The 13,649-nt window shown below is 60.1% G+C and overlaps 2 protein-coding genes across 2 annotated transcripts; both read right to left on the bottom strand.

Moving 5' to 3' along the window:
- Positions 1-488: 488 nt before the first annotated feature.
- JUND (JunD proto-oncogene, AP-1 transcription factor subunit) lies at positions 489-2,102 on the bottom strand. The gene has a single exon (XM_085040338.1). The coding sequence runs from the start codon at positions 1,955-1,957 to the stop codon at positions 1,013-1,015; it is 945 nt and encodes a 314-aa protein (XP_084896464.1). The 5' UTR covers positions 1,958-2,102; the 3' UTR covers positions 489-1,012.
- A 4,251-nt stretch (positions 2,103-6,353) lies between these two features.
- Positions 6,354-13,631, bottom strand: LSM4 (LSM4 homolog, U6 small nuclear RNA and mRNA degradation associated). Its single transcript, XM_085040350.1, has 5 exons — positions 13,162-13,631; positions 12,927-12,968; positions 12,680-12,778; positions 9,930-10,113; positions 6,354-7,766 (listed from the first exon to the last, which is right to left on the bottom strand). Exons 1-5 carry the CDS (start codon positions 13,162-13,164, stop codon positions 7,678-7,680), a joined length of 417 nt encoding a protein of 138 aa, XP_084896476.1. The 5' UTR covers positions 13,165-13,631; the 3' UTR covers positions 6,354-7,677.
- Positions 13,632-13,649: the final 18 nt, after the last annotated feature.

Raw genomic sequence — 13,649 nt, forward strand, 5'->3', positions numbered from 1 at the left:
CACGGAGAGGGTCTGGCAGGGCAGAGCCGCAGCCAGGACCAGCAGTGGGGTCCCCTCACCCACCTCCTCACACATGGGGATCCCTCAGCCTCAGGGGAGCCCAAATATACCCATATTCCCCCCAAGAGAGCCCAAATAACCCCAGAACCCCCGCAACATCCCAACCTTCCACTACCCCACTCCCCACAATACCCTCCATCCTTCCCAGCAACCCCAAAGCCCCCCACCCAAAAAACAATACCCCCACGGACCCCCTCGCCCTCCACCCTCTCCAGTGAGTCCCAGAGTCCCTTTGCCAGCCCCGGGAGGACCTCACTCCCCGCTCCCCGGCCTCCATCATCCCCTAAAACTCCCCAAACTCGCCCGGTCCCCGCTCCCCCCCCGCCCCAAGATGGCACCCGGCCGCGCCGCTTCCTGCCCGCGCCGCCCCTTCCCTTCCCGTCCCATCCCGTCCCTCCCCGGCGCAGCAAACAGCGAGAGGCCAATACTCCGTGTCGCGGGGTTTTACTGGGACCTGACTGGAATGTGTGGGGCGCGGAGGGGCCGGGGGGGGCGGCCCGGATCCCCCTCAGTCCGTGCGCGGAGGGAACCCCCGGCTTCTCCCTGCCCGCAGTCCGTGCGCGGGGAGCGGGGCGTGCTCGGTGCCCACCGTCCGCAGCCGGTGCCGATCCTCCCCTCAGACCCCTCAGTCCGTGTCCGGGGAGATGGAGGAGGGGGCGATCATCGCTCTTCTTCCTCCCCTCGGGACCCCTCAGTCGATGCCCGGGGCGGGCAGGGCGCTTCCCCCAGTCCCTACCCGGGACCCCTCGGTCCATGCCCGGGGCAGGGCGGGCGCTTCGCCCGCTCCCTTCAGTTCGTTCCCGGGACCCCTCGGTCCGTTCCCGGGGCGGGGTGGGCGCTCCCCCCGTTCCCCTCGGTCCATGCCCGGGGCAGGGCGGGTGCTCCCCCCGCGCTTCCCTGGGTCCTTGCCCGGGATCCCTCGGTCCGTGCCCGGGCTCGGGCCCGCCCGGGGTCAGTACGCCGGCACCTGGTGCTGGTGCTGGGGCAGGAGCTGGCAGCCGCTGTTGACGTGGCTGAGCACCTTCTGCTTGAGCTGGGCGACCTGCTCGCGGAGCAGGCTGGCGGTGGAGGCGAGCTCCGTGTTCTGGCTCTTGAGGCTCTTCACCTTCTCCTCCAGCCGGGAGATCCGCTCCAGCTTCCTCTTGCGGCACTTGGAGGCGGCGATGCGATTCCTCAGCCGTTTCCGTTCCGCCTTGATGCGCTCCTGCGTGTCCATGTCGATGGGGGACAGCGGCGGGCTCTCCCCGAAGCTCGGCACCTCCGGCACGATCTGCGGCTCGTCCTTTAGCGGCGGCGGGGGCGGCGGCGGAGGCAGCCGCGGCGGCGGCGCCGCGAACGGGCCGGGGTCGGCGGCGTAGCTGACGGCCGGGTAGGTGCTGAGGTTGGCGTAGACCGGCGGCTCCGGGGCCATCCCGGCGCTGGGCAGCTCGCCCGCGCCGCCGCTTCCTCCCCCGCCGCCGCCGCCCGCGCCGCCGCCGCTCCCCGCCGCGCCGCCGCCCAGCTGGTTCTGCTTGTGCAAGTCCTCCAGCGCCTTCACGAAACCCTCGGCGAACTCCTGCTCCTCGGAGGCGGCCGCTTTCGGGTAGAGGAACTGGCCGCTGGTCGGGGTGGTGGTGACCAGCCCGTTGGACTGGATGATGAGCCGCTCCAGCTCCGGGGACGCCAGCTTGAGCAGCCCCAACTCGGCAGAGCCCAGCAGCCCCGCCGCCTCGCCGCTGGCCGCGCCGGGGGCTTTCAGCGCCGCCGCCACCTGTTCCGGTAAGGCCATCCCGAGCGCGTCCTTCTTCATCATGCTGCCGCCGGGGAAAGGCAGGAGGAGCCCGCTGCTGCCGGAGGACGGGGCGAAGCCGCTGCCGAGGCCGCTCAACACATCATCATGGTAGAAGGGTGTTTCCATCCTCCTCCCCCGCCCGGCTGCGGGGGAAACGGCGCCGGGGCGGGGGGAGGACCGGGGCGAGCGCGGGGCGGGGAGGGCGGGGGAGGCGCCCGGTGCGCACCGGCCGCGGCCCCGCTCCTGCGCGCGCGCACACGCGTCTGCCGCCGCCGCGCGCCCCGCGCCGCCTTAAGTACGCGGCGCGGTCGCGGTGACCTCACCGCGTCGAACCGCCATTGGCTGCAGATGACGTCCTCGCCCGCCCTCGTTTGCATAAGGGGCGTGGCCTAGCCTCGCGGAGGCGGTGCCACGCCCCCTCCCGGCCACGCCCCCTGCCCGTCGCCGCGGCGACCGGCGGGTAAACGGGACAACAGCGCGCGGGGCCCTGGGATGACGTCAGCGCGGGGGAGGGGAGGTCACGTGGCCGCGCCCCGGCGGGGCTGATGGCACAAAGGGAGGGGCGGGAACCGGGAACGGCACCGGGAACGGCACCGGGAACCGGGCACGGGAACCGCGTACAGGGCACCGAGAACCGGAGCCGGCAACTGGGCCCGGGAACCAGACGCTGGGAGCTGGGATCGGGATAGGGAACTGGGAACTTGGCACGAGAACTGGCGACAGGGCGCCGGGAACTGGGCATGGGGACCAGGCACCGGGAATGGGAACCGGGACCGGGAATTGGCCAGTGGGAACCGGCACCGGGCACAGGGTACCGGTAACTGGCCACAGGGCAGAGGAACCGGCCGCCTGGCACTGGAGTCCACAACTGGCCCTGGCATGGGCACTGGGCACTGGGCACCAGCCCTGGACACTGGCACCGAGCTGGCCCCGGGCTGTAAAAGGGTGCGACAAAGAAATAAACAAACACACCGGGCCAGTCACCGCCACAGGGCCCCACGGGAACCTCCGGGGACAGCCAGGCCACCACCCATGTGGGTCACACCGGGACAGGCCACCGGTCAGTCCCCAGGCACGGCAGTTTGTCTGGGCTGTACCGAGCTGGGACAGAGCCACCACTCCTGCACGTCCCCACACCGCCGTTGTCACAGCCTGTCCCGTGCCACCGCCCCGATGTTTGTCACCGGCGCGTCCCGGTGGCACCGGGGTTTGCCCAGCCGCTCGCTCCGGCCAACCACGGGTCACCGGGGGGAGGTCACACCGTCACTGCGCGGTCACTCCGGCCGGGCGCAGCACGGTGGGTCAGCCAGGGGCACAGCGAGCCCCGTTCAGGCGGCACCGGGGAAGGAGTTAACGGCGGTGGCGGTGGCGGTGGCGGTGGCAGACGTCACGGCCGGCCAAGCCCGCGGGCGGCTGAGGGGGCGGATCGGCGTCAGCGCTTGACGTCACCGGCGGGGGGAGGCAGCGCCGGTGGCCGCCGATAACCCCCCCGCCACGGGCAGGATGCAGCCCCCGCTCCGCCGGCCCAGCGTCCCGGCACACGGTCGGGGCACACGCGGGACCCCGGGGACAGCGGGGCGGGTGACGCCGAGCTGGCCCTAATTGCGGCCAGATGCTCGCAGGCGTGCGCTAACGAGGGCGATAAATCAGCGGTGTCAGCGCCGGGGGCGTGGGGGGCTCGGGGGACTCGGTGCCGGTGCCGGGCTGACCCCGCGCCCTCGGCTCTCCCGGTGCCAGGAGCTCCCGCCCCGCCGTGTCCGTCCCGGCTGCTGCCCACAGCCGGCGGGGACGGTGTGGCACCGCGTGGGGCGTGGGGACACGACGTAGGGCACGGCACGGGGTGTGGGGACAGCGCGGCACGGGGGACAGCACGGCCCTGGCTTCAGGGGACACGGATGACACCCGGGACAGGGCTGGGGCAGCGCCCGGGGCTGGGACATGTGGTGCTGGCGCTGGGGAAACTGAGGCACGAGGGAACAACTGGGATCTACCCTCCCCCAACAGCTGCAGTTCATTAAATCCCGAATAAAAGCCGTTTATTAAATCTCAGCTAAAGCAGAGCAGACCCGGCCCTGTGTCCCGTGCTGTCCCCAGCGTCCTGACCCAGGGTGGGTGACAGTGGCGGTGCCAGGGCTGTGTCCCCAGGGGCTCGGCCGGGGAGCAGCTCCCAGGTGAAGCCACCGTCCGCGTTTCCGCTCCAAACCCGTCATTAGGGGCGCGGCCGCGGCCGGACCGGCAGGTTCAGACTTTCCATCCTGACCAAACCCGGCCGGACAGGGACAGGGACAGGGTGGGTGGTGAAGGCTCCCCTTCTCCCTGCCCCAGCCCTGCTTGGGGACCCCAGGCTGGGGACACACCTTGGGCACGGCCACCTGTGCCACACAGGCACGGGGTGACCCACACGTGTTCCCCACCGAAACTGGGACAAGCAGAACCAGCTTTGGCTGGAGGTGCTCTCAGCAGTTCCAGGGAGGAACCAGCAGGCCCTGGGGCTTCCCGGGAAGAGCGGCTGGCCAGTGGCCAGGGATGAGAGCCACGAGCCACGCGCTCCAGCTGAGCCCCACCAGCACAGCCCCACCATCCCCAGCACCCCACCCTGCCAGGGTCACAGCACCCCAGGGCTCGTCCTGCTGTGTCCCCCCACCTGCTCCCAGCCTGTCACCACTGCTGCTCGTCCCCAAACCAAGAACCCAATGCCTGCAGCGAGCCAGCAGCTTCATTTTCTTAATGAGCCTTTAATGAGGGGCATGAATCAGTGACCCCTTCCGCCTCCCGCCAGGGCAGACCCGTGGGGAGGTCCCCGTGCAGGGAGCTGGTGGCAGTGCCACCATCCCCAGGGTGGCTGGAGCTGCTATTCCCGGAGGCTTTGAGCGCCCACTGAGTCACAGTGTCCTGCCACCTGCCAGCCGGGCTATATTTACCCCGGAGCAGGCGGCGAGGATTTGGGATGAGAGGCACAGCAAGCCTCCAGCGAGGCCACGGCCACCAGAGCATCCTCACTGCTCCTGTTGTCCCCATCCCCTGGCACCACCAGGATCATTCCGTGTGCCACCAGCAGCCTGATCCTGCTCCTGAGCCAGCTGGACATTGAGAAGCTGGGCTGGACACAAGGTGCCCACGAGCTACCAGGGCTGATCCACACGCCAAACCCCCCCTGGAAAAGGGAACAAGCAGGGTTTGCACCCCAGGATTTGCACAATGGGCACGCAGGGGAAGCTGCCTGTTAGTCATTGCTACAGGGAGAGAGGAACCGAGCCGGGAAAACGAGAAGTCACAGCTGCCAGCGCCTGTCCCCAAACCTGCCCCCGTCCCCGAGGAACCCCCGAGGGCCTCCGACAATCAAAACCAAGAATTAAGCAAAAAAAAAAAAAAAACAAAAAAAAAAAAAACAAAACCACCAGAAAGAAAGAGAGAAAGAAAACAGATTTAAAAAGGAAAAAGGAGGAGGAGGAGGGTTTGACGTGTATTTTTAGTTGCTTAGCACAGCCCTGAAATATTTCGGCACCACTCCCTCCGCGTCGCTGGTGTGTAACTATTCCTGTGCTGCCTCCTCGGCGAGGCTCAGAAGTTATGAGTCACCGTGGGGCAGCCAGAGAGACACACAGAGACACCGAGAGGCAGTGCCACCACCTCCAGTGCCACCAAAATGTCCCGGGAAGGCTTTCCAGGGTGGCCTTTGCTGGGTCTTTCCGTGCAGGACGCGCTGGCCCTGCCAGGCTCTGCACCCACCCACGCCGGCAGCCAGGCTCAGACCTTTTTTTCCTCCTCTCTGGCTGTTGCTTTTATCTCGCTCCTCCCTGTTTTGTTTTTTTAGGGTTTTTTTTTTAATTATTTTTCAGCCTCCCTGCCCTGCCACGGGGCAGCGACAACCCCAGACACTCATTTTTTGGGGCTGAAAAGCCCCAAAATCCCAGCTGGGCGTCACATCAGTGCTCTTCCACAGAGCCATCTGCCACCCAGCTGCCCTTCAGGTGGGACAAAAATACTCCTACCGAGGTGGAAAAAAGGAGGGAGAAGCAGGCAAGGAACGCTGCTGAAACCCGTGGTGTAATTAAACAAATGCAGAACTTAACGAGCTCCATCACCTCAGCCCAGAGCTTGGCTGGGAGATAAGGAGCACTTGGAGGACTCTACCCCGAGCTGGAGCCAAAGGTCCCATTGTTGCAGTGAGGATTTCTCCAGCCAGAACAGACCTGGAGCTGTTCCCCTTTTCACCAGGGAGTCTCTGTGGCTGGAGGGATCCAAAGGGAGGGAGCAGGTTGGGAAGGGAAAGTCTGACACAGCCTGGGCTTTGTTAAAATGCCACAGGAGTTTTCCAGGAGGGAGGACACATCACCCCATTCCCTGGAATTGGCTCCTCGGGATGAGCAGGGAGTGCTGATTGTGGCCTCAACAAGCAGCTCGGCAGAGAACACGTGGCTGGTGCTGGGAGCTGGAAATTCAGGGATTTGTCCCCAATTCCAGGGCTCAGGGAAGGGTTCTGGGTCGGGCAGAGCCCAGCAGCATCACAGACACACACAGCTGGAAGAGGCTGGAGATTTATTCCCACTCACCACTGCGCCCAGGTCTACAAACATTAAAAAAATAAGTCTATAAAAGCATGTTCTTCACTCCTTTTCAGTGCAGTGGCGACAGCAGAGGCTCCAAGGCGAGAACCAATTGTACAAACCCAAAACCTGCTCAAAACGAGTCACAAAATCAGTTTTTCCCCCTAAAATTCAGCTGTTCCAGAGGGCTGAGGCACACCCAGAACTGTTCCTTCCCCCCATGGCCTCATGCTGATGCTCAATTCAGATATTCTCAGGGTGGATTTTGCTCGTGGGATGGAAGACTGGAGCAACCTGGCCTGGGAATTCCCAGGAGTTTTCTGAACCTGCAGGAGGGACACGTTCACACGCTGGCCTGTGTCCCCAAGGGAAGATAATTGGTGGCTAGGGGAGGAAGTGACAGGTCCAGCCAGTGAGGTCAGTCACCAGGTGCTGGAAGAAATTAGGTTGAGAAATATTGTCAGAGTTCAGTTCTGGGTGTCACAGAAGGGAGAGAGAGTTTTCAAAGCAGGAGGGGGAAATAAATCAGTGTAAATCAACTCAGTTATTAAAAAAAATTAAAATTAAAAAAAACCCTGTGAGGAATAAGGGGTGCACCAGCCTCATGCAAAAAAAAAAAAATACAGAAGAAAACCTGTTCCTTTGAAGGAAACTTCTAATCTGAAGTCAAATTAGCAATGAACTAATTGGGAAACGCTCATTTGTCACAAAGCTCTCTTGGGAACGTTGAAGTCCAACGTTCATCCCAAATTCTCCTTTAAGCCATTGGAAAAACAGAACTCACTGGCCAGGAGAAAGAGAAGAAGTTTGTTGGTTTTTAAAAAAAACCCCAAACCTTTAGGACTATTCATGTACAGAAAAAACATCCTCAAGTTCAGTGCTTTTAAACCAAAACACTCACATCTGTTACAAACAAAACAAGTTTCCCGAGTTTCAAGTATTAAAAAAAAAAAAATCCAAACAATCCAGAAAGTGTTTGTTTGCCTTCGTTCTGGTACCTCTGAACAGGAAAAGATTTTAAATTAAACCTGGTGACCCTGAAAAATCCACTCCTGGGAGAAGGCAGAACCTCGAGCCTTAACCACGAATGAATTTTTAAAAAAATAATTCCAATGATTTACTGACTGCAAGGAGCGAAAACTCCACTTCACCAGATTAAAGCACGCTGGGCTTCCAAAGGAACATGATTTGGGCTCTGATGCTGATGGAAAAGTGGGAAAGGGAACCTTTTTTTTTTTGGACACGTGGCAACCCTGAGGTGACAAAACCCAAACTGTCCCCTGCCCGGCTGCAGCCACCTCACTGCTTGGCTGCTTGTCTGCCTGGCTTCTTCTCCTGCTGGCCTCTGCCACTGCCTGGAATTCCTCTGCCGCGGCCACCAAACACACCTGTGGGGCAGAAAGGGAGAGGTGACAGCAGCTGAGCTTCGGTTCTTCGTGTTTCACCCAAAAATTTGGGTCTTTTTGAGCCTTGGAAGCAGAAATGGGACTTTTTGACTTCTGCCTTTCCACTCTCAGGAGGTGTGTGGATTCGTCTCCCCCTCGCAGCAGGTTCAGCAGTATCTCTGTGGTGTTTTAATTTCGTGTTTCATGCTAATCTCGTGGTAAACTGAAGTTTCTTCCCGAAAAATGGAAGCAGGGGAGCGATAAGTTTAAAATCCAGGTTGTGAAGTGTCCCCTGAGAGCTGTGGGGGCAAACTAAAAGCTTGGAGAGAGCAATCCTTGGCTCTGGAGAGGGCACTGGGCACAGCAGAGCAGGGATTTGGGAGGCTCTGGTGAGATGAGCATCCCCAGACCCTGCCAGGGGAGGTTTTGGGGGATCACCCCTCAGGTTTTGGGGGATTTATCCCCAAAAATCCACCCTAGGGATAAAGGGCTGTGGATCCACCCTGCCACACAAAAGGCAGAGCCCAAAGGAAACCCAATCCAAGCACCAGGCACAAAAGCTTTTCAGAGGAGGAGGAGACATGCCCAGACCAGAGGCAAAATATAAATTATTCCCAACCCTGCAGTGCTTGGGATGCTCCTGGAGCAAAGGCTGGCAACTTCTGAGTTTGGCAAGCAAGAAGTCAAAGGAGGAGGATTACCAGTGTCAGAAACAATAATCCTTTCAACTGTGAGCACAATTACAGCCTCCCTCCTGCCTCTTGGCCTCCCAACAAAATTGTCCTGCCTTTATTTTTTTTTTTAATTTTTTTTTCCCCCCTTTCCCTCCCTCCCTCCCTTCGTGTCTCGGTAATGAGAGCCAAACCTCTTTGAGCTAATTAGCAAATGCTGGAGCTTCCCTTGAAAATATTCCACCAGCGAGTGGAGGAACAGCAGGAGCTCCACCTCAGAGCTCAGCCCTGCTCCCCACAAGGTGGGTATTTCCACAGCAGGGGAAAACAGCATTTTATCCAAACAACCCCATTAAATAAAAAAGTTATGCCAAGTGCGCTGGAGGGAAGGAAGGGAAAAAAATAAAAATAAAAATAAAGGGTGACTTCAGATTGGGAAAGGTCACTCCTGCTTGCTGGGAGGAATGGTGGGGATTTGGGGAGAAGGGATTTGGGGAGAAGGAATTGTTGGGAAGCACAGGATGAGTCCTGGTGTGGCCTGATGGCCCCAGGTAGATCCCACCTGTCCTGCCAGGATTCCTGGCATAGCCAAAGCCCAGGCAGCTCCTTGAGGCAGCTCTCCAGAGAGGCTTCACATGTCCCTGTCCCTGTCCCTGTCCCCAGGGCTCCTTCTGAAATTTAACTCAGGATTTTCAAGCTCTGACTGCAGGCAAAGCTGAGAGCAGCCCTGGGGTTGTGAGGTGACCACAAACCCCGAAGATGTGGCATTAGGGGTGAGCAGGAGCAGAGAAACAGCTGCCAGGCTTCCACGGGGATAATTTGGGGGAAAAGGAGCAGCACATCCCCCAGCTGGAGTGCCCTGGGATCACCCAACCCCGGGAAATGGGAAAGGCTGTTTTGGTGACCTATTTCTTCCCAAGTGGCAGCCTCCCATTTTATCAGAAACATGAATTATTCACGTTTCACGAGGAACTCCAACCCTCAGACAGTATTTTTGTTTTTACAAATATAAACACATATTTGTTTTCACAAATATAAACACATTAACAAATCAGGAAATCCAAACCCCCTTTTAATGGGGGTGAAGACTATTTTTTCCTCTCACCACCACGGGCAGAATCTGATCTATTTTCACCATTTTCACCCAGAACAGCCACTTGTTTTCCCCCCTCAGACTTGCTGAGCTGCAATCTCGCAGGGCCACGCTCCCCAACGAGCCAGGAGGAGCTGAAACAGTCAAGATGAGACTCTCTGAAGCTCCTGCCCAGCCCCAGGAACGAGGGAGGCCCATCCCTGGCACGAATCCTGCCTGTTCCTTGGCAGAGGCTGCTTTGCACACTCGCTCGACTGGATCAGACACCAGAGCAGCTCAGCTTCTCCCAGACACAGCCCCGGGTTTCAAACAGAGCTGCTCCTTGCACAAGAGGGGAAAAATTTGAAATCCCATTCCTCCCTCTGCTCTCCAAGCTGGGGAAAAAAAAACCAGGATTTTTACCTCGTCCAGCTCCTCCAACCCCACGGCCTTTCTGCTGCTTCTGCTGCTGCATCCCACCACGGCCTCTGCCCTTGGAGACCACCTCCTCCTTCACCATGTCAATGATTTCGTCGGGGATCCGCAGGTATTTGATGGTGCTGCCGCGGATGTAGCACTCTGGCATCCTCCAGAACTTGTCCCCGTCCTGTTGGGGAGCAACACGTGAGGTTATGAGAGAAACCAGCTGCTTTTGGGTCACTTGTAGGGTTTTTGAGTGTTTCTGGAGAGCAGTTTTTGCTGGGAGGATTGTCTGTAAGCAGCTGTGGAAAAGGGGTTTTCCTCCCCAAAACACACAGCCCCGCAGAGAACTGCAGTTTCACTTTGTTCCACAACTACCTCAAGCACAGAAAATGGCAGAAGAAGAGGGAGAGGAAACAAACCCTTTCCTCCCTTCTCGTGGCAGAAGGGAATTGAAAGTGGGACGAGAGATCTGAGTTAAAATGGTGGTGGAACAACCGATCCTGGTAAGAAAAACGCAGCTGTTTTGTGGCCAGGATTCTTCTCCAGCTGGGAGTCACCCCACTCCTTCACTCCTCTGGGGTGTGGAGGGAGCAGCGAGGCAGCCCTGGAGCCAGCTGGCTGTGGGATGTGAGCCTCCAGAGCAGCTGAGGGAAAGAAGGAGCTCACACATTATATATTTATTAAATAAATCTGAAAAAACTCTTCTGAAAAATCTTTCAGAGCAGCCACCTCCACTCATTGCTTTCAGGCAGTTTTGGGGTTTTCCTGGGATGCCATGGGCTTCCCTGGGACTCAGCCCAGCAGGATTTCAGCGAGTGTCTGTGGGAATGAGAACCACGGGCTGAACAACAACTCTGTGACCATGATGTAACTGGGAGGAGGGACTGGGACCCGCCTCGTCCCCTGCTGCAGCTGGGATGGCTCCACAACATCCATCCTGGTGTGAACGAGGCGCCTGCCGTGTCCCAGGAGAGGAGGTGAAACCAGCACGCCCCGTTCCTCCTCTCCCGGGACAAAGCAGTGCTTTTCCCCCCCCTACACACCCCGTGAGTTATTTGGGGCAGCTCTGCCTGCACGGGCAGGCCCGGGACAGGGCAGAGAGCAACAATTCCCTTCCCAGAGCCACCCGGCAAACCCCACCCTGCCTTGGATGTGCCTGGCTGCTCCTTGGCTCGGGATGCAGGAAGGGATGGAAGCTCCCAGCTCCTCGGCTTCCTCGTTCCGGCCTCCCCGCGGTAAACAGGCGGCTCCCGGCTCGTTGTCCCGTGCCATCTAGTGGCCAGTGCCACCAGTGCCACCAGTACAGACCAGCAGGGCCACGTTCAGCCGGGATTTGGGGGCGTTTGGAGGCAGCCGAGTGTGTGCCAGGTCATAGAATCGTGGAGTCGCAGAATGGGTTGGGTTGGAAGGGATGAAAATCATCTAATTCCACACTTTCTGCTATCCCAGGGTGCTCCAAGCCCTGTCCAGCCTGGCCTTGGACAGTTCCAGGGATGGGGCAGCCACAGATTCTCTGGGAATTTCATCCCAAACACTCCCCACCCTCCCAGTCAGGAATTCCTTCCCAATATTCCATCTAAATCTCCCCTTTTCCAGCTTAAAGCCATTCCCTGTGTCCTGGCACTCCATCCCTTGTCCAAAGTCTCTCTCCATGTTTCTTGTTGGCCACTTCAGGCACTGAAAGGCCACAATTAGGTGGCCCCAAGGCTTCTCTTCTCCAGGCTGAGCAATCCCAACTCTCCCAGCCTTTTCTCACGGGAGAGCTGCTCTGATCATGCTGGTGGCTTCCTCTCAACAGTTCCATGTCCTTCTGGGTGATCCTTCCAGATCCCCCACAGGGAATAAAACCTGAGCTGCTGCTCCTCCCAGGCAGAGCTCTGAGCCTCTGGAAGCAAATTTCCAAGGAGAAGGGCAGCATCACCTGTGCCATGGGCACGGATGAGGCTTTGCTGTCACCTCCTCTGAGTCCTCCTCCTGCTAAATTCAACAGAGCCACAAATTCAGCAGCCAGAAATTCCTAATCCCTCTGCTCCACCCCAGAATTCCTTCCCAAACCTCGCTCAGGGTGTCTCCTCTGTCACCCTGATGTGTCCCAGCAGCATCACTCCAAATTCCTGTCATGGAGACAACAGAACTGGGGGTTTGCAGAGAGATTTTTGGAAGAACAAGGATCCCTGCCAGCCTCTCCTGTAGAGATCTGAGATTCCAGAGCTGGGAAGGCACAGAAACAGCTTGATTTCCATCCCTCTGCACTTCCCACAGGGACGAGACCAGACATTTCTGATGGAGGTCAAAGCCCAAAAAACAGATTCCAATCTCCTGGAGCAACTTTGGCCAAGGGCAAAATCCCAGATGGCCTCAGAGGGTGAACCCCAGCTGGATGTGGAGAGGGAGAGAGGAGAGACAGGCAGGGAATAAAAGTGATTGTGGTGTTTGAGGCTGCTCAGGCAGCATGGGACACGTTTCTCCATTTTTTGGGAAACCTGGATCAGCATCACAGCCCGTAGCCTCCAGCCCCTCATTCTGTGATGTGCAGAAAGTCACCAGCTGCTCCTTCATCATGAACATTATCAATAATGATATTAAATTCGCATTTCAGGCAGAGATCACGCTTCCAACAGGAGCAGTGGCCTCTGAGCTATAGCAGAGCCAGCCTGGCTGCAGGGACAGAGCTTGGGGACCCTTGGGGACAGTGCTGGGGGGCACAACGGGGGGGTGACCCCTGCCCGGAGCCGGTGCTCCCGCCTTACCCGTGATGTGCAGATGACCTCCCGCAGGTTGATGTTCATCCAGTTGTCGCAGCTCACCAGGTGCCCGTTGTAGGTCTCCCCGTTCTTCAGCTCCACCAGCTGCGGGAGAACAGCAGTCACGGGGCGCCGGTCCAGCCCCGGTACCGGGATGTGGCCGGTGTCACCCGCACGGTACCGGGACGTGCCCGGTGTCACCCGCACGGTACCGGAGAGGGGAGCGGGGCTGGGCCGCGCGTTCGGTACTCACCATGGGGTGGTTCTGCGCCGTCTTCAGCAAGGACAGGGGCAGCTGCGAGGGGAAGAGAGGAGAGAGGCCTCAGGCACCGAGCACAACGGGACACCGGCCGGGGCACCGACCCGAGCACCGAGCGGAGCACCGGGCACGCCGTCCCTGGCCGGGGGAGAGATGAGGCAGGCCCTCCCCACCGCTCCAGCCTCCTCCCGACCCGAGCCCCGCTCCCCGGCCCGGCGCCGCCGCTCACCATCGTGCCGAACCCTGCCGCCGCAGCCGCGCCGGGCGCTGCCGCTCAAACCGCCCCCGGCTCCGCGCGGAGCCAATCAGAGCGCGGCGCCGTCGCGCCGCAGCCAATCGAAGCGCGGCGCGGTCCCGCCGCAGCCAATCAGAACGCGGATCGCGGCCCGGCCGAGCCGCGCCGCCCGATCCGCGCCTTTGCGGCGGCACCGCCCGGGACGGGACGCGCCGGGACGGGACGAGAAGCGCTCCGGACCGTCCGGTATGGCGGCCCCGCTTCGTGCTTCCGCACAGCCGGGCAGGGAACCCCCGGGGAGCTCAGGGTGAGCGTTTTGCCTAACCAACCCCCCCCCGAAGCCCCGCGCTGAGGCGGGCGGGCGGGAACCCCTCAGGCCGCGCCGGGCACTGGAGATCCCGGCGAACGGTAACGGGTAAAAAGCTCCGGGCCGTCCCGCTGCGGGACTTCCGCCGCGGCGGCGGAAGCGGCGGGTCCGGGCG

Source organism: Lichenostomus cassidix, chromosome 28 (genome assembly GCF_008360975.1).
Source record: "Lichenostomus cassidix isolate B80296 chromosome 28, HeHo_3.0, whole genome shotgun sequence".
In the NCBI taxonomy this organism is placed as follows: domain Eukaryota; kingdom Metazoa; phylum Chordata; class Aves; order Passeriformes; family Meliphagidae; genus Lichenostomus; species Lichenostomus cassidix.

Coding starts and splice junctions, on each gene's coding strand:
- JUND (XM_085040338.1), bottom strand. CDS start 1,957: ATGGAAACACCCTTCTACCATGATGATGTGTTGAGCGGCCTCGGCAGC.
- LSM4 (XM_085040350.1), bottom strand. Junction 12,779..12,926: donor CGGCGCAGAACCACCCCATG/GTGAGTACCGAA, acceptor GTTCTCCCGCAG/CTGGTGGAGCTGAAGAACGG. Junction 10,114..12,679: donor AGGTCATCTGCACATCACGG/GTAAGGCGGGAG, acceptor GCTCCCCAACAG/GACGGGGACAAGTTCTGGAG.